General features: G+C 36.5%; 1 protein-coding gene across 4 annotated transcripts; it reads right to left on the bottom strand.

The window, feature by feature from the left end:
- Window positions 1-6,367: 6,367 nt before the first annotated feature.
- Window positions 6,368-19,016, bottom strand: LOC121330027 (protein arginine N-methyltransferase 3-like). Of its 4 annotated transcripts, none has more exons than XM_041276247.1 (5): window positions 18,977-19,016; window positions 18,332-18,874; window positions 17,636-17,780; window positions 14,923-14,970; window positions 6,368-6,566 (listed from the first exon to the last, which is right to left on the bottom strand). In XM_041276247.1, the coding sequence occupies exons 3-5, from the start codon at window positions 17,756-17,758 to the stop codon at window positions 6,456-6,458; spliced, it is 282 nt and encodes a 93-aa protein (XP_041132181.1). In that variant the 5' UTR covers window positions 17,759-17,780; window positions 18,332-18,874; window positions 18,977-19,016; the 3' UTR covers window positions 6,368-6,455. The 4 variants fall into 4 exon arrangements, with proteins under 4 accessions (XP_041132181.1, XP_041132179.1, XP_041132182.1 ...); XM_041276245.1 differs by having other exon boundaries at window positions 17,636-18,505; window positions 18,794-18,874; XM_041276248.1 differs by having other exon boundaries at window positions 18,794-18,874.
- Between the last annotated feature and the right edge of the window lie 1,811 nt (window positions 19,017-20,827).

Here is a 20,827-nt window from a genome sequence, read left to right as displayed (position 1 = left end):
AACCCAATCTTTGTGTTCTAAAGTACAGTGTGTGTCACAAATACTCAGACAGGTCCTGCCCCAGAGGTCCTACAATAAATAATCAAGCAGGCTGAATTAGCCAATAAACAGCAATCCCCAAGGGTATGTTTAAAGGCTCAACAGTAAAACCTATCAACGGCTTCCCAATGAACAATCATTCTCATCCTCTGCTGGACCATAAACCAACACCTGGCATTGTTTTCAGTTGTTGCAGCTGGCATTAAAAGGGTGGACAGTTAGTGTGCAAAATGAAAGTTCTAGCAAGGATCCCCTGGTAAGATTTCTGATAGTGTAACAAAATTACTCCCCACTTCGCTAATATCAAAAAACAAGCCTTGGATAAATTAATTCTGTACTTCGTGTTTAGAACAGGAAGCAGTGTTTAATTAATATATATATATATATATATATATATATATATATATATATATATATATATATATATATATATATATAGAGAGAGAGAGAGAGAGAGAGAGAGAGAGAGAGAGAGAGAGAGAGAGAGAGAGAGAGAGAGAGAGAGAGAGAGAGTACACACACACACAAACACAATTATAGCAACACGGTCACAAAAGATATGCAATACAAATCAACAACACTGAATATTTAATTACGGCAGTAAATGTTTATGGGCTGTAGAATTGATTCTGTGTCTGTAAACTCCCTAGAAAATTCACCAGCACAATTTCTGCTGACTGTGTAACTATTTCCCCCCTAATGCCTATATCCAGCCTCTGTTACACTTCTCAGGACCCCCAGCTAAACTACTGTTTCACATGCAAGTAAATGATTTTAAAGCCTGAGGAGAAAGCCTTGACATTAGAAATGTCTAATTACCATACCTACAATCACTGTTCTATACTCTAAATAATGGTAAAAAGAAATCACACTTTGGCCTTGAAGAATCAGATAAAGGTACAATATATTGATTTTACAGCAATCTTACCCATCTTATATATATATATATATATATATATATAAGATAATATGTGTGTGTGTGTGACCTAAAAGTGACCTATCTTTTACAGTGGTGATGTGATCGCTATATTCACTTCACAGTTTTTGTTTTTTTTCGGGCATGTTCATTAAAGCATATTCTAAACATGGGTTAATCAACAGACACACACACACAATTCCCACAAGAACTGAAACTTGTCATTGGTTGGCTGCTACTGTGTGAACACTCATTAAAATATTGCAGCATTCCTAGGATGATGATTATGTATTGAGCAAACATTAGAAAAGGAATCAATCCCCAAGAAATAAAAGGGTAATTAAGAAAATTAGCAGTTAATTAGAAATACAGTCAGTTCATTTGATAATGCATTACTGTGAACAATCCCTTTAAGATGCAAATGAAGAAAAATGCTGGTCCTAACTAGGCATTCCTAATGTTCAATTTCCTTCGTTTGACCTTTTACACTAACCTAGCTCCCTCCTCCTCTCAACCTCTTGCCTTCCATACCTTCTCTGCATAGGAATATTTTAGTGCTGTCCTTGGTCCTGAACCATACCATTTATAACCAATATCAGAATCGTCTCTGTGTGGCCTGTGTTCCTTGCTCATCTGCAGTGTAATTTAGAATGCAATTTCACAGGCTGCTGCCTCACCTGTAGGGGTGCCATCTGGAAGGAGAATTACACCTGACATGGACTCCCATGATGCACCAGGAGCCACTGCCTGCACTGCTCACGTTTCCCAGCATTAGCACCTTCACAATGAATTACCGGAAAGGGAGCTGTACTGCACAAACCTGTGAGCAGAATATTAATGCCAAAGCCACTAGCAGGTTACTGATAAAGCACAGACCCAATGGAAAGTTACTGGAAACTGCCGCTGCTATAGCTCAGAACACTTTTGAAAAAAGACACAGTATTATACGCCAAGCCCAAGAGATACAAATATCGAGTGACTGACATAAAAGCTGTCGACAAGAAGACACATGATCTAAAAATGGAAATAAAGAAGGTTTCTCACTCAAGAGATGTACTTCATAAGTATTTCTGTAAGCCGTACCTTGGACAGCTGCCTAGGCAGAAGAATTGATCAAATCAAGTTAAACTCTAATCTGTTTTGTTCACTTTTTGGTACCACATAAAGAGGGTGTTCATAATCATGTGTGTATATAATAAAGAGTTTATCAGATTATAGCTAAATGCTATCTGAATTGTCTATAAGAGGCTGGAAGTATATGATAAAAGTTTGGGTAAGATTGCTGTAAAATCAATAGTTATTGTTATTCAACATGTAGTGTGTAACAGCTAGACACAATCAGCACAAAAATAAATACAAAATATAACAACAACAACAACAACAACAATGGTTTGCATACAAACATCTGACCTCAGGAGGTGTATCACTGAAGCAGTGCATTTATAACTGTTACCAAGAAAGCTCCAATTGTGCTATGAAAGCATCTCAAAGGCCCCTGTGGACAGGTTTCTTGTGCAGCATTTTGAAAGGAAGACAGGCTGTGATTATTTTTTGGGATGCTTGGGTAGCCTGGCCTTCACACTGCTCAGATTCATTGATTGTATGACTAGGAGGTTAATGTGAAAAGCACACAGGAGAGAAATAATTACATTAAGCAGAAAAATGTCAGAGTGGTTATGAGTAGCAAGATCCGTGCATGTGTAGAAAAACAAAGTGTGTCAAATATTAGGGCTCATGCTGTGTCCCTAAATAAAATGCATTATTGAATAGCTGGAGAAAATGACAACAACAGGGATCCAATAGACAGAACTCAATTCGAATTGCACTAAAATCTAAAACACCTTTTGTCTATAAAAACATTGAATGCAGGTGTAGCTTTTGTGGACCATAAAAAGAAAAAAAAAAAAATCATTCTGAACCGAAAGAAAATCTTTCATAAATAGAGTACGTTTTGTCACAAAAAATCAACACTTGGTATAAAATGTGTTTTATGACAAACAGGCTAAACAGTGGAATAATAAAATTCACACTGACAAAGTATTTAACCTCTAGTCTGTTGTCTTGAGCGAGACAAATCACCCAGTTGACACTTGAGGACGATCGTGGACCCAACCAGAACCAAGGAGCAGGGTTAAGGGTGGAGAATGGGGAGGGGTCTTCGTCAGCCTTCTGTGGGTATGGTTAGACACCAGGAAGAGGCTACCCGATTTGCTTTGGTCTACAGTACTGTACAGTACCAACAGTTATTATATAAAAGACATCATAATTACTAAATGCTATTAATGGTAATATAAAATATATTTTAAAATCCAGTTTGGTAAGTACTTTATGATGGATTTTACTGTTCAAGTATATTAACAATAATGCACATTAATTCATATTTACATTTGTTCTGTAATCCTTTCAAATCCAGTCGGATGTCCCCTTTTCTCCAGAACTGACTAACAATCCAGCCCTTCCTTTCTCCACTACCACTATTCTCTATTATGCAAAAGTAGCAGATATACAGCATCTGAGCTGCATCCTCTTCAATCAAAAGGGTCCTTAAACTCACCAATAGCTTTGACGAAAGACAAATCCCATTCATCTCTTTTACAAGGATAAGGGATTATGTGGTGGTTTTAAACTGCATTGAATCATTTGACAGTGAAATGTAACTACACACACACACAGACACGAACATACACTGTATATGTTACAAGGCATTGTCAGAAAGAGAGATCTGCATTCCTCTTTAAAATATGAATAAGGGATTACAGCTGTCAATACCAGGAGAAAGTAGATCACCTGGAACAGCACATGAAAAAACCTGGACCTGGACAGTCATGTTTCAGAACAGTGAAAAGTAGGATCCAGGAACAGCAGTCAGAGAAGGTGGAATTAGTGCTTGTAACTAAATACAGAATTAAACAGATTACTTTAAATATCGTAGAATATAGCTGGGTATCAACTTTGGAGGCAACACCTAAAAGCATTTGGTCAGACCTCTCCTTACGTTTCTTTTCTAAAATGACAGTATTGTTATTTTTAGCTTTAGTACACAGAAACTCCACACTCGAATATATGTAGAAGAATCTGTTAAGAAAAGCTGAATAATTCTACAGAACTAAGAGTAATGATGATAAAAAATATATCAAATTGTGACGGTAAATTATCTGCTTATAACTATATTAAGACAGTTTTAATAGTTATGCGATACGACCATCTGGCATCAGGATTTCTACAGAAGCCTACATTTCTCAAGCACACATACACGTTTCTAATTATTGTAAAACATCACTACCACTCCCCCCAAGTGACACAACATGTGATTGCGTGGGTATGCTTGTAATACTCAGAAATCAAAATAAACACATAGGACGCTGCTATAGCTAGCTATGCTGTTGTTTTTGGCCATTCGGCATAAAGTACTGCCTCGGATATTGCAGTTGCATCAGGACAATATAACCAAACAACATTTAATTTAAGAACACTGAGAAAAAAGAAGAAGTCACTCTCAGCAGCAAGACTCCTTGGTAATGCCTCACAAGCTTTCAGACACAAAATGGATAAAAGGGGGGTTGCTGTGCAAAGCTGCTGCAAATGGAAACTGGAGGCACTGTCACGTGAAAACCACGCAGTGGAAAACGGACAACACAAACAAATGAAACATTCTTTACCATGAAGCGCAGTTTGTTTAAAATGAAAGTGCAGAATATTTCTGGGTATCTCTGTTGAAGCCAGTACCTAAAAACATTCAATCAGAAGTCAAAATTTCTCACGACGACAGAGCCGAATGCCTTAATAGGACAGAGGTCAAGGTCAAACACACAGAGATATTTTGCCCCAGGAGTTTCTATAACTGCATATTTGAAGTTTGTATCCGAGAAGTTTTTTTTGAGATATGAGGTGTTTAAAGGACGACACTGAGTTAAGAAAGAAAAATGAACTTTAAAGTTTGAATATGGCATCCAATGTATTATTATAATAATAACAATAATAATAATAAAACATTATTATTATTAACACCCCCACCAATTAAAAATGTAAATTATTTACACTGTAAAATCACAAATTTGCACTGCAAGCAATTATGTTCTGCATGACAAAACAGAAATGAAGAAATAGTAATGCTGCTCACATCAGTTATAATGCCGCAATTAGAAACACGTTGAAGGCAATGTATTTGTGCCCTTGCTAATTCCAAGCATTTCTTAATGAAGAACTTCACAAGAGCAAACAGCTAATCAATTAGGCAATATACAGTGGAATTCACAGGCAAATTAGCCAAAAATAGCCTGTTTAAATATAGTTTTATTTATTTATATTCAATTATTTTTTAATTAAATGTGCATTTACGGGCCAATAAATCTTCGATCATTCATGAAAATAATCCCTAATTCAATTTTCTTCATTTTAGGCGCCTCTGCCCTACAAACAACAAAACTAATGCCCAAACTCAAACTCAAAGGAATGAATCAAAATCACCCTGACTTGGAGTGTTTCCCGACAAACAGAATGAATGGATACAGCAACTCCCCTGGATGACAGGCTATCCAGTGACAGGAGATAATAAAGCACAGTCCACCCTGCCATTAATTTAAATCAAATCTGCCATCACAACCACACATTGCTCCCAGAAGGGGCAGAAGAAACAGAATGAGACTGCAGTATATAATTAGCATGACAAACCTGCCATTGAGTGTTTTGAGATGTGCACAGAGCTGGGAGCTTGTGGCCACTGAACTTCAACGAAAGGCAGAAACTTGTTTCACCCACAGTGAAAAATACAGATCTAACGAAAGTGGTAAGAGCTTCCTTTATCCAAACCCAGTATCCTAGCCTGTTACAAAATGTTTTCTCATTTAAGGGTCTCAACTGGCATATATTGGCATGTAATGTTGCATAATTTAATTATCTACTGCAATGACTAGAAAAAATAACTGGTCCTGTATTCTAACAGAAAAAAAATCATTGCACAGGTACCATGAATAAAAGGTTAGTGTTGAAAATAACTCTGTAACTTTCCCTTGAAAAGTTAGTCACAGTCAGAATAAAACAACAACTAAGACAAATCCTAGCAGAAAATTCAAGTAGCCCCCCTGTTCTCGAACACTGCTGTATGTTCGTTGTTAAAGGCAGATTTCTAAAATGAATCTCTTTTTTGGAGTTAGTCACTGTAGTGTAGAATGGGGTCATTTTTAAATCTTCATGACATTTTGCATCAGTTTCCACAACAAACAAATAACTGTTTTGTTCAATCCATTGTACAAGTAGTGGTAAAGCAAACAGATATTGAACCTACTGATCAATATTTTGAGGTTAAAACAACAGTACGATGATTGCAATCTGGTTCATCTCAGTCAATAATGGGTACACTGGTATTTTTCAATGTCTTCACATCATGTTCTTTGAACAAAAAGAGTGCGGCTATTATAGAAAAAACCAGCCCTTAATGGGTTTGAATTTACTAACCCCCAATCCATCAAACCACTGCAGTTACAAAAACAATACACTTAGTTCAGAAGGTTTTTAATTCAATAAAAGGGGCATGGCTGGAACAAAGACCTGGACTGGAAGTTCTGGATTCTTTTGAGACCAGAGGTCTTACGGTGAAAAGGCATCCAAGGATCTGTAGAAGAAATAGGATTGCAGTTAACAAGGGGTTCACAGTGGATAGTTTAAATGAACTAACCCTATCCCTAACCTTACAGTAACTCAATTCAATGACATAAACCTCGACTCAAGTTCACAACCCAGATATAAGAAACCACTCCCAAATCAGAGCTGTACAAACTGTCAATAAAAAATATACATTAAAAAAAGCGATCAATTAACAGTAATTGATGTTTGATTATAAGCCCGACGGCTTGTCACACTTGAAGAACTACAGACTGTCTCTAAACGGCATCCCTTAAACACAGAAAAGGACCGTAAACAATGTACATTTTTAAAAGGCCAAAGGGTATTTTTTTCCACCTAAAACAAACAAGCTCCCCCTCCCCCTTTTTGATCTCTGCACCTGCATTAATGGAATTCACCCACACAGTAACGCCTTTTGCTTCCACTAATTATGAACTTGAAAGGACTCATCGTCGACATCCTAATTCCTTGCTTCAATAAGCCTGAACATTAGACTTGAGTAAATATATCTAATTAAATGTTCACTAATTGTATTTTAATACAGACATTTCCAAGCCCTTGAAAATTCTGCCACAGCTTTAAAAACAAGACAGAACAGTCATCTACCTTCACAAAAGCTGAAAACATCCTGCATCTCCTAAAAAATCACGTGACACGGATTTAAGACTTATTAAATGCTTGTGGACTTTTAATGTCGCGAAATATTACGCTCCCCGTCACTCACTCTGAAGCACCCAGTAATTTCAGCATCTTAAACTAATCTAGCTTTGATGTCCGGTGCATTGAGGACCACTCAAGCTAACCTGGATGAAAATAACACAGTCTCAAACACTGGCAATTTCACACTAGACTTACCATCCACAATAATGATGTCCACTTTTAAACTGGGAAGTCCACTTCTTAAAACTTTCCTTTGATTAAAGTAATTGTGCCATCAAGATTATTTGATCTGGTCGAGGGGGAAACAAACACCAATCTTTTGAGATGTCTGGCCATCGCACCCTCACCTTTTACTGCGCTATAAAATTAGCATGTCCTTTAAATTCTAATCTACATCCCAAACCCAATGCAAAACCATCACCCACAAGTGTTTCTATTGCTGTACAGCTTACTTTTTCTTTTATTTAAATGAAAAACACTTTTTACACTGTGGGTCAGATTTACCAACATTAAAACTACTAATTTTAGAAATTAAGTACCAACTAAAAACTAACTTTGTCTTCATCTACATACCTTATTATTTAAGCTCATTACCTTATTTCAATGAACATGAAAAGGAAAAAATATCAAATTGACTGACAGCGACCACCAAAAAAAAAAAAAAAGTTTTCAGAATAAAATAAAATATTGAATAACTGTGTGAGAGGTAATGTTTCGTTTCAATGAAATGGGGACATACTTTATCAATTGTTGGGCATTATCTAAGGTGACCAAATAGCCATTAAGGGCAGCAAAATCTTCCTTAAAATGTGTACCGCTAGCGAGTTCGATTTCTGGTATAAGCTGAGGAGGCACTAAAACCAGGGCTCCAATTAGTATAGACTGCCAGCACAGTAGGAGCAATGCTACCTGATTAGAAATAACAGTTATATTAGGGGCTGGCGTTAGCCGTTCACTTACAGTTCTCCCACAAGACAACGGAAACAAGACCCAGGAAAATCTGCTGGCAGTCTGCTTACAGTGCTAGAATCAATGCCCCGAAGCAGAAATACACTTGCACTATCTTTCTGTCGCTCTAGGGGCTTGAAGCAGGGTAGTTAAAAAGGCAGATACTAGAGAAGAGACGGATATGCTTGGAAAACTAAAATTAGTTTGGTGGTCAATTCATTTCAAACGCAATTTAAGCTAAAATGACATTTAAAAAGAGAGTTTTATAACATGTGCTGCCTGGCCTCTTGTGTTTTAAATCTGTCTCCACTCAACATTAAAATGTCCTGTGGCCCTGGTCTCTGTGTATTAAATCTGTCTCCACTCAACATTAAAATGTCCTGTGGCCCTGGCCTCTGTGTATTAAATCTGTCTCCACTCAACATTAAAATGTCCTGTGGCCCTGGCCTCTGTGTATTAAATCTGTCTCCACTCAACATTAAAATGTCCTGTGGCCCTGGCCTCTGTGTATTAAATCTGTCTCCACTCAACATTAAAATGTCCTGTGGCCCTGGCCTCTGTGTATTAAATCTGTCTCCACTCAACATTAAAATGTCCTGTGGCCCTGGTCTCTGTGTATTAAATCTGTCTCCACTCAACATTAAAATGTCCTGTGGCCCTGGTCTCTGTGTATTAAATCTGTCTCCACTCAACATTAAAATGTCCTGTGGCCCTGGTCTCTGTGTATTAAATCTGTCTCCACTCAACATTAAAATGTCCTGTGGCCCTGGTCTCTGTGTATTAAATCTGTCTCCACTCAACATTAAAATGTCCTAAATGTCCTTAATATTTTCATTGGATTCACTTCATCAAATTACTTCTTACACCATATATTATTATTTTGTTAATTATTAACAAACACATACATAAATGCCACATATCTAGGATGTAAGGCAAAACATTTTTAATATCCCTCTAATGTACTAGGAGTATGGCAGCAGTAACACCTCCACCTGCAGACTTTCCCACAATCAAAGTACAGTACACTGTGTGCAGGTTTGCATGTGCTTGGCAGTGTTATTAATTGTCTCAGGTCAAACTCACACATTTCTTTTTCAAGTGTAAGCCCATTAATTTTCAATTGCTCGCAGAACCACTGGAGAGAATGGTTTGTTTGCACCATGGAAACTAATAGGTGTCATGTTTGATTTCAAATCAAACACAGCACACTGACTAATGGGATAACAGTCAATGCAGATAATGGGAGAATGGAATTTTGAAGACTGCAGAACAAAGTAGCTGGCTAAAAGTAACATGAATAACATAGGAATATAACTTAAGAACAGCTATAATTATGTTATAACAACAGCTATGTGTTTTAAATTAGACTTGCACCTACCCTAATATGATATATATATATATATATATATATTATATATATGCAACCTAAAAGTGACCTTTCTTTTATAGTGGTGATGAATGATCGCTATATTCGACCTTCTTTTATAGTGGTGATGTGATCGCTATATTCACTTCGCAGTTTTTGTTTTTTTCTGGCATGTTCATTAAAACATATTCTAAGCATGGGTTAATCACACACACACACACACACACACAATTCCCACAAGAACAGAAAATTGTCATTGGTTGGCTGCTACTGTGTGAGCAATTGAAATATTGCAGCATTCCTAGGACGATGATCACGTATTGATCAAACATTAGAAATGGAATCAGTGGAATCAATCCCCAAGAAATAAAAGGGTACATTAACAAAATTAGCAGTGCTGGGACAAATATCAGAATATTCGAATATATATATATATATATATATATATATATATATATATATATATATATATATATATATATATATATATATATTCTTTTTATTTTTTTATTTTTTTTACATATATTCGGATACAAACATCAGATGTTCGCATTCGCTACAAATGACAAAAATACCTTGCGCTTATTTACTGTCTCATAAGAATTACTGCAACAGTTTAAAAAATATGGCAAATGAAAAACAGCTATGTGTGACATGCGAGATTATTATAGTGCAAGTATGTGAACTTTTCTCATGCACTGAACGCATGCGTGCCACAGGGCTCCCCTGGGTCCTAAACCCTGCCCGGTACACACGGTATTGCAGTTACCACACAACGGCCAAGAATCTTACAGACATTAAAGGTTTGCTGTCATAAGGGGTTTAACAGTAGTTTTGAGCAATATATGGGAGAAGAGTCCACATGTACATTATTAGTGTCTTTCATAAAGCTGGAAACCATTGCTAACAGAGCTTCACGGAAGATGACCGAGGTTTGTACCGCCCCCTGTAGATACGCACGAGGCACGCAATGCAAATCGTACTGGACAGTGGAGTACAAATACCTACAGTACAGAACAACGTGGATAGAATTTAAAAGGTATGAAGTTTATTTTATAGACCAAAAGTAAAATTAAATAGCTTAAATAAAAACATTACGAGTTTATAAGACAAGAGGCAATGACCTTACAGGATATGATGTTTGTTCAGTGTCTATAAAATGTCCAGTATCTTGCGTACTTCTCCTGCTTAAACTTGTGAAATGTGTGCTTTAAACACAAAATGTTATATGTGAACACACATGGCTAACTAATTCTTAATAAAACAAACCCAGCGTATTTTTTAATTTTTTTAAACTTTGGTTGATATCCCTTATTCTGTTATTACTTCTTAGTTAATTTCTTCAAAATTGTACAGCATTTAAAAATGCAGTGAAAAGGCAGGGTGCGAACTGACATACTTATGAACAAACCAGTCAGTGAATGAATGAATCTTTTAAAAGTAGGGTACCATGGTGGAATTAGCTTTCATTTTCAAAACAGCTCGGTTGTGATTGTAACCTTATAATTTAGAAGGTCCTACAATGCAGGATTCAATGATATTGTGGCACACACATAAAGACACAAACACACACACGGTATATTGTGTTGAACTATTTGTTGATGATATTTACAATTTTTTTAAAAAAAAAATCACTTTAATGCTGATGTTTAATTTTTCAAATGCTGTACTGTATTCTTGCATCTCCTAATAAAAACTGTGTAACAAACTTCAACATAATTCTGTTTTCACAGCTGCCCTGGTCACACACGGCTTTGAATACAAACACTGAATCCAAATCAGCAAATAATGCAAGTGCCCAAGTTTTAATGATTGCTCCCTCCTCCCAGGCACACAGTATCAATCTTTCTGAATATTCCATTATCATGACAGCTAACGTTACTGGGGACTGAATAATTACTGACACCGCTGCAATTCATTTCTACAGACAGATCCTTATCTCGGTCCTTTCCTGCTATCTCATTCTCCCAGGATCCCACAATCACTCTGCCTGACTCTCAAGGAAACATTGTAATCTCATTAAAAGTGTAATTTAGAGAACAATGCCCGAGACAGCTGCAATGAGAAGCAGGAGGACGGAGAAGCAGCAGAGTGAACAGCCTGTGTGCACTTCTGAACTTGCTTTATTGTTTCATACGAACAAAGCGTCACGTTTTACACTAGAGGTCTCAGATTGAACTGGATGTACGGTACAGAGCAATGAGAGTGAGGTTCACTGTTCTGCGCTTTGCATGAAGTAACACACTGAAAAACCACATGCAACAAAAAATGACTGATACATAAGCAAGTAGCTATTCACAACATGTTGGAATTGTTCTTTCTTGAAGTCAAGACCAAATTTATTGCAACCAGCTCCTGTATCAAAGAACCTTGCTTTTAATTATTCCAGCACCATGTAAACTGACAGGCATGCGTTCCAGTCAACGATACGATACAGCAGACCTCAGAGCCTTAATGTCATTGGGTTACAGAGCAATGATGAAGAGCATATGACATATGTATTTAATGTATTATGCATTGTGTTTTTTTGTTTTGTTTTTTTAAACTGTATATCATGCATTATGCATTTCTCTGTATTTGAAGTATTGTGGATTTGCTTGTTGTTACTGCATCTTGTAAAGCGCTTTGTGACGGTGGTCAACTATGAAAGGCGCTATATAAAATAAAGATTGATTGATACATGTCTGATTCCAACTGCTCATGCTGGAAAGTGGTTGCACATTGGCAGCAATCCTCTTATTTGGAGTAATCACATTCCGTAATATATGTAGACTCAAAGGGCGTTAGTGAATTCTGTACCAACAGTGTAATGTGACTAGCATACCGCTTCAATATAGCCGACACCACAATTTAACACACCTTTTACAGCACAGCTAGTGGGCTTGGGGAAAGGCATCAGATGGAACATGTCTTCCTTAATACAACAAGTCTTTTTGTTTTTTGTTTTGGTGCATGAGGATTGCATGCAAGATTCACTGTTATCACGCCTAATCATTCTTGTGACTATTTTCAGATCATCCCTGAAGGCTTGAGGCAGACTTAAGGTTTACTCTGTGGGAAAATTCTATTAGAGTCATAATGCATGGTTAATCTCTGTATGTCCCTGTACAATGCATACATCTCGTATACTGGCTCTACATTCAATGCTGGCAGCTGCCAATGGGCAATGCTCTGCTTTTATTACCAAGACCACAGTCCAGCGCATGTACCTTACTATGTCCATGACTTGATAGATGATCTCAGACTGGTCAACTCCAATTAACGTTTTGGCCCCAGCTTTGGCAGCAAACATTGAGAGAATTCCTGCTCCTCAGCCCACATCCAGCACTACCTGCAGGCCAGTCAGATCAATCCTTACAGTATTTTAATGCACAACCTTGAATATTTGAATTCAGGGTTTCAAATTGTAGGGTCGCAAAATGAAGTGCAGCAATGATCAGAGACAATCAATCACACCGATTGTTGCATCAAAGGTTTATTGCAGTGGTCATCAAAATACAGAGCGCTCCGGAGAATAACAGTCAGTTCATCAGTAACTAGTGTATTCTGCCGAGGTAAAGCACATACATGGGTTATATAGTTCCTACATCAAATCCCCTGCTCCTATCAGGATTTGGCATACCTAACCTAATTCAAATGCCTAATCCAAATTAACATGTATTTATACTAAAGTAATACAAAAATGACTACAAAAGATTTAGAAGTGAGTAGTTTTTCGAGATTTACGATTATACTGCATTTACAGTAAAATCATAAATCTCGAAAAACTACTCACTTCTAAATCTTTTGTAGTCATTTTTGTATTACTTTAGTATAAATACATGTTAATTTGGATTCATATGTTGTTTTGTTCTGACTTTATGTGAACGAAAAGACACACATTTGCCCGTTTTCCCATTGGAAATAGTGATATTTTGAAATATCACTGTCCTGGTCACAAAAGCAAAGTTTGTGGGGAATACTTTTGAGGCATAGGCAATTAGGAAATAACACTTACTACCCAGGCACAAAAAAAAAAAAAAAAAATTGTTACACGGTGTTATCATTCCAAAACTACTATGAATGATGACTTTTAAAAAGTTTTTCATTTGTTCTAACTTTTTTGTTGCCTCTATGATTCACAAACAATTTGAAAATCGATGTATTCCATTTTAGGTCACCTTTTTCTTATCTGCAAAGAAGCTGGCTTAAAAATTGATCCTTCTGAACCACGACAACAAAGTATTTGAAATAAATCATTATTTTCTTGTCAGGAGACACAAGCAATCTATTTCTAGCAAGAGACAAATAAACAGACGGATTTCAGATTATTTTGCCAGCCTTTCCTCAGCTTGTTGCTAGGATAGTTAAAACCAGCCACCTTAAAAAAAAAAAAAAATTATATTGTAAATTATTGTAAGAACTTCTCCCTCTGATAATGAAAAAGCACAAAATTAAGAGTTTTTACTTGCTGGCCCTGCAAAGAATAATGCAAATCTATGCATCTATGCATCCTGTGACCAGATTCACCACTGTATTTGTATTAATAGTTAATCTAAGCATGTGTATAAACTGGAAAAATGTAGGAGAAAACAAACATACACACACACAGAAAAAATAAATAGGGGCTGGAAAAAAAAAATGTAATTGAACCTCTATCCAAATTATTCACTACAAAGACAAGAGTGCTAGCATCAAAATATTAGTATTACGTTGTTTTATTTCTCTCTGTAGTTACATGTTCTTAACACAAATTCCAGTAGTGTTCTTCCGATTGTTTCAATTTACAAAAATATAGAATTACCCTAACATGGCTCAGCAACTGTGAGTTAGGTGAACTGGGGAAAGACATTGGGCATGTGTGTGAGCCTGGGTGCTGATACGCTATTCTCCACAGTATAACCCTCTGGAACAATCCTTACCATTCTTTTCTGGTCATTCAAAGCACCTATCATCCTATTATTATTATTACTATTATTATTATTATTATTATTATTATTATTATTATTATTATTATTATTATTATTATGTTGTTTCTAATCTTTTAGCAATACAGTCAATGGAAAGATAACTCAGATGACTTTTCTTCCAATATGTTCAACATGAGATTTACATTCATAAAAGGGTTAACTAGGCAATGTCACTGTATAACTGATGACCGTGATGCAGGATGCCACCAAGTGCAATGACTAAACTGATCCGGATTTCTGTTATCAGTGCTCCACAGTCTCCACCAACTAAATAAAACTCTCATGTGTAATAAAGCCAAGGTATATTAAATCAAATGCTGCCTGTCAATGATCCTCAGCTCCCAAAGATAGCTAACACTGGAGGACTCTCACTGTATAATAACGCTGCAAAGCCTCTGTGAAGTTCAGCCTGTCCCAGTTACCTTGTCCTTGAAGACATCTGGATTTAGGTATATGAAATCCCAGTAGCTCTGGAAATTGTAATGGAAAAAAACAAAACTGCACTTTAAGAACATACATTTTAACATGGCTTCAGCATTGAACTACAGTAGAAAAATATCGTCAAATTAAGATCAAATCATTTATATACACAAAAGTACAAATTATTATTATTACTATTATGATTTTATTATTATTATTATTTTTTATGTAAAATGTTTGCTGTAATATCCTAGACTACTTAAGAGTACCATAACAGAAAACTTCTTTATTGTATTTAAGTGTCCTTGATTTGCTCTTTTTATCTAAAATAAATGTTGTAGGACAGTATATTTCAATTACTTTTTTTAGAATGCTTTGTAATAATGGCTATATCATTAAAAATTAACATTGGCCAACTTTACTTGGGAAAGGGACTGTTTAATTCTAAAGTGATGTAAAATCAGTGATCACAACCACAGGTAGTGATTCTTGGTTTGAACCAACCACTCCAGCATGAGGAACAGTAAACAACCTGCAGCTGCTGCAAGAACAGAAAGCTGACGAATAATACCGCACATGTTCAAAAGCAATTAAGTTTTATTTTTTGACATCCAACCAAACTTGGTATTCCAATTCAAAATCAAGCTGTGAATCACGGGGTCAAGGGTTTTTTTTCCCCATTATTTGACACAGCTTGCAATTAGAGGGTTAGCAGATAATGTTCATTTCTATTGCTAGTTCCTCTGTTACAGCTCCAGGTTAAACATTTCTATTGCTGAGCAGCTCAAAACTGAATGGGATAAAATAAAACCCGAACCGTCTGACACGTTAACTGGGGAAGCTGCAGTCATTTCACTTAAACAGAAACAGCTGCACCTTCGTTCATTATTAACCTTTTTCTTTTTCACCGGGCAACTACTGCAATGAAAAGAATTCATACATACTGTTTCTAGCCTGAGGCAATGTTTTAACTGGTACCAGTGAAACTGCAAGCACAAATTTACTGCAATTCAGCACTTTTAAGAAAACAACATGAAACAAAAGGGCGTCTATTCAAGTAAACCGAACCGTGTAACAGGTCTAAATAACAGATTCAGTTAGGTCATTAAAACAGGTCCCTCTGTGAAAGGGAGGGGGGGGTGGTGTCACTCAGCAGCTGCATTTTCAGAACTGTCCTCAACAGTGTCACTCTACAGAGCACTGAGCTGGAAAGAAAGTTCTCAGACTTACAGCATTACCAACCTGTGGCTTGCCTCTATCTCAACTTAATCCACTGCACTCCAAGTGCGCTGACATGACTGCGTACATCAATGCTTCACTAGGCTAATTTTCGCTTTCCTTGCAACATGCCTTATTTATTTTTATTTTTTGTATTTACTGATTTTTTTGAAAAAGGGGAACAGAAACAACCCTTTTATTCCTGACAGTGAAGTGTACTTTCTGCAAAATACTGACTCCTTGATTTTTCTACAAATCGATGCAGAATTAAAGGTGTGCAAGGTTTTAAACTCCATTTTCTTAACTCTCACTAGCACTGGTTTTATAATCACGAATCCCATTTTTATTCTGTTGAAGATTCTGTTTGTTTTTTGCTTTGATGTTATATTTGGAAAGCATACTTTTCAAAGACAGCCCTGTAAGATGTTGTAGCTTATCTGTAGCACTGTATTTGAAATACATGCATATTCTGATGTAAATGAAACAAGTAAAAAAAAACTAAAAGATTCTGAGCGCAATTAAAGGGAGAACATTAATAAAGCTGGTAAGAGTTAAATTGTTTTTGAAAGCAATGGCTGGCACTCATTTTAAAATGTAACTGCACACTAGGTATTAACTGCTTTTTTTTCCACAAAAGACAAAAACAAAAAAATGGCAAACCTAGCACATATACAAAATTAAAAAAGGGAATTAAAAACATAAAAATAAACATATTTCAATTAAAAACAAATCTCCACCTTGCTCATGTGATTCTATTTATGACTGTCCGCAACATTTCTACACTGAAGCACATAAGAAATTCTGCAAAGGAATTTATTTATTTATTTTTTTTCATCAGCAAGACGGCTTTTACAAATACTAATTTTACACTGTGGTGTTGATTGCCTGAAATTATATTTGGGCATTTAATTATAACCACTGCTGTACTTTGTGGGGTAATGGTGCATTATACAACCTGGTAAAAGTTAACCTTGAATAAAAATAAAAAAAATTGTGTGTGTGTGTGTATATATATATATATAATACTATATAATATATTATATATATATAGATAATATATATAATATATATATATTATATATATAAAATTTGAAAAAGAAAGATAAAAATAGCCTGTTCATTTTCACATAAAGTAAAATAAAACTGAAGCACATTTGGTACTTTGAAATAAAGAGAAATGCAAAGTCCTTGGAAGACAAGGGTTAAAAATGCAGCATTTCTCACATGCAGCATAGCATCACAGGACACTGCTTTATAGGAGCCTGTAAAATATTGACATTTCTCTTTCTGGCTGCTGCGCATTCGGATGGAATAATGCGCCTTGTGCAGCACGGTCACAAGAAGATATGATTAATTCCAAAGTCATAAAGATAAAGACCTGGAAATACAGATGGGTATTCTGATAGTGTCAAAATACAGGGTCTTCCTTTTGGAACCCAAATCAAAATGACAACCCCCCAAAAATTATTTATTACAGCAGTTTGCGGACAGTCCCACCTTCAGCATCTCCTCGTGGATTCCACAGTGCCCGTACGAGCTGAAGTAAGCATCGTCCTCATCGGCTCGCAGCCCTGCTACAGCACCGCCTGCTGAAGCACCCGTCCCCACATCTGCGTTCATCACCACATTCTGGGCAAATTGTCTGTAATCAATTTCAAACACACCCTTGAGGCAGAATAACTGGACCATGAAGAGGAGCAACTCTGCTGCAGTGGAATTTTCCTACCACGCTTCCCATCATGCAGAAGCTCAGAATCCCTCTGCTGGTAGTGATGATAAAAAACAGCAGCTGAAAACAGATAAACTCTACAAACTACTGAGGCTCACAGCCCGAGGCTAAAATAGCTAAATTGACGAAAATCATGTTGAGGGCTTTAGCTTTTTAACTTCACCTGTACTGTATTTATTTCCGATATGACTATGCATGCATTGAAAAAGCATTCTCTTAAAGGTTACCTAATGTTACCAAAGATAGTCCAAGATTAGTGTTATTTTGGGGTCTGTGAAACCACCAGTACAATTTAAAATATTGAAATTGTGTTTTTTGATGGATTGCCATGGCTTTTGTTATACTGTTTAAGCATAACAAATAATGGTGCTGTATGCTCATGCAAATTAAAAAGAACGTGTCAGGTTATATATGTGTTCAAAGATCATTATCTAAGAAAATGTTATACAGTAAAACCTACTGACTTTACTTTGTGCAGATCTTCCAAAGCTCTAGCAAGAGCTTCGTCAGCCTTTTGCGCTTTGTCTTCAGAGTTTTGTACCCTCTGTAGCACAGCCGCCTGTGTGCTGGGCTTCCATTACCTGACTGATCACAAGCCTGGACTTCCTGTGACTGTGAATCCTACAGCTCTTCAACATCTGAATTTAAAAAGAAAAGCTGCAGTGTTTTTTTTTGTTTTGCTTTTTTTTTTTTTTTTTTTTTTTTTTTTTTTACAGGTAGGGGGTATCTCTGCGGCAGCTTTGTGTGCATGGTGGGTAACAAAGCACTTTCCGACAACGCAAGTTCAATGAAGCTAGGATGTTGCATCACAGGCATTTTTATGAAACATAATACAAAATTTAAGTCAAGTCTTTGTGATTCCAACTAACTGTGCTCCAGAGTTAGTGCTAGGATGTCGGTTATCAGATAATGAATGCATCACATACCAAACTGAAGTAGTGGGTCATCGTTTCACTTTTCCAAGGAACTCGGCTTGATGCTGACAACAGAGTCTCAGCGCTGCACTTCTGGACAGGACATAAAACAAGAGTTAAACAGCTGCAACATCTTAAAATGACGTTCATTATTATTAGTTTATTTAGCAGACATTTTTATACAAGGCAACTTACTGAGATGAGGGTGTGTGAACTATGCACCAGCTACAGAGTCACTCACAACAACATCTCACCTGAAAGACAGAGCACAAGGAGGTTCCGTGACTTGTTCAGGGTCACACAGTGAGTGAGCTGGGATTTGAACCCGGGACCTCTTGGTTACAAGACCTTTTCTTTAACCACTGGACCACACAGCCTCCTATAAACTAAACATGTGCTTTTTAGAACAGGGCACATGACACTGACTTCATTCTTGAGCAGAAAGTCGCTCCAGTAATTAAAATAATGCTACTTTAGCTGGACATGTTTCTTTCACTGTGTTTAAAAAGTAGCAGCCGTAAATACAGCATCATAAGCCTCAATTTTTGAGGTTTCACCTCTAAAATATTACAATGATGGCTCATTCCCTTCTTGTTAATGCATTTCTCACTATAGATTATTCTGCCAGTCAAACAAGAGCTATATTTAAAACAATTTAAAACCACACCGAAAAGCATGCCCACTTACTGTGGTTCTAATGAAGTTGATGAGTTTAATGTAGCCAAAGTCGTCAAGTCCTGAAACCAAATATTGTCATTTTATTTCTGTCACTGGAATTCTCTCTAAACACCAAAATATATAATTATTCATCATTAGTCTTCCTTCTCTGTCCATTCTACATTCTTTCCTCCGGGTACAGAAAGACGTCACTAATGTGTTTGGTATTAAAGATGCAGTGTTCAATTTTGCAATACTATACTCGAATTCCATTACATTCACTGATCCACCTCCACGCTGCTCCTGAAATACTATCACCTTCACCTTTGCGAAAACATGCGTCGCCATTGAAATGCATTTATTGTAAAACAGAACAAGATAATACGACTTTAGCATGTCTGGCTATTTACTTCTACGGAAATTTAAAGTATCTTAATTGTAAATAATGAGGGATATAAACACGGTTACGAAACGTATCGATTACATTTTACTAAGCAATTATCATAATATAATTTTTTCTTTAATTTACAAAAATTTAAATACCGCAGAAAAAGAAATAAATAATAACGTTGGATAACAAAATATAACCGACCCAGATATGCCGTGGATCGTTTCATCTTTGCTTTATAAACCAATCTAATTCACATATTTTATATCACAGTATTGTTTTACTTTTTGAACCGTTAATTCTACAATAAATTAATTTAATTTAATAAATTTCGCGTGTATACCTGTGTATTTCGCCATTTTGGATCTCTGAGCCCTGAACGCCGCGTTTTCCATCCGGGCCAGAGTCCTGTGAGTCTGTGTAGTACTTCTTTTCTGCCACCATGTGGAGCTTGTGAGGCCAGCAAAGTCTTTCAAAACTTTGCTGAATCATCCATCCCAAGAAAAGACGTTATCTACCTCATGCAGTTTAATAAATGTGTGATTGTATGTATATTGTTTTTTTTTTTTGGGGGGGGGGGGGGAGGGGGAGGGGGGGTGGGGGGGGGGGGGGGGGGGGGGGGGGGGGGGGTCCAATAATATATAATTAATTACTTAAAAAATATATATATATATCCTTGCACTGTAAATATAATACGGTATTTTCACAGTCAAAAATAACTTTCCAGAATCAATGGCAGAAAACATGCATGTTTTATTTTGACACTACAGTATATCAGCTTCATGTGGTTGTTGATAAAGTCCTTTCACGGATGCCTCTATTTATGGAACACTTTAAATTCCTGCCTTTAGATCAAGCCTAAATAAATAAAAGCTTTCAGATTTAACATTCTTCACTGACTGGACACTGTAGGCTGACAGACATGAGGCTTATCATTATGAGCAAGCATTTCATTTCATCAGTCCTCTCCTCTAATAAATGCAAATTGCTATATAAATCAG

The sequence above is a fragment of the Polyodon spathula genome, chromosome 17 (genome assembly GCF_017654505.1).
Source record: "Polyodon spathula isolate WHYD16114869_AA chromosome 17, ASM1765450v1, whole genome shotgun sequence".
NCBI classification, from domain to species: Eukaryota; Metazoa; Chordata; class Actinopteri; order Acipenseriformes; family Polyodontidae; genus Polyodon; species Polyodon spathula.
Note: the sequence above shows the minus strand (reverse complement) of the source record. Positions and strands in the feature narration are given on the sequence as shown.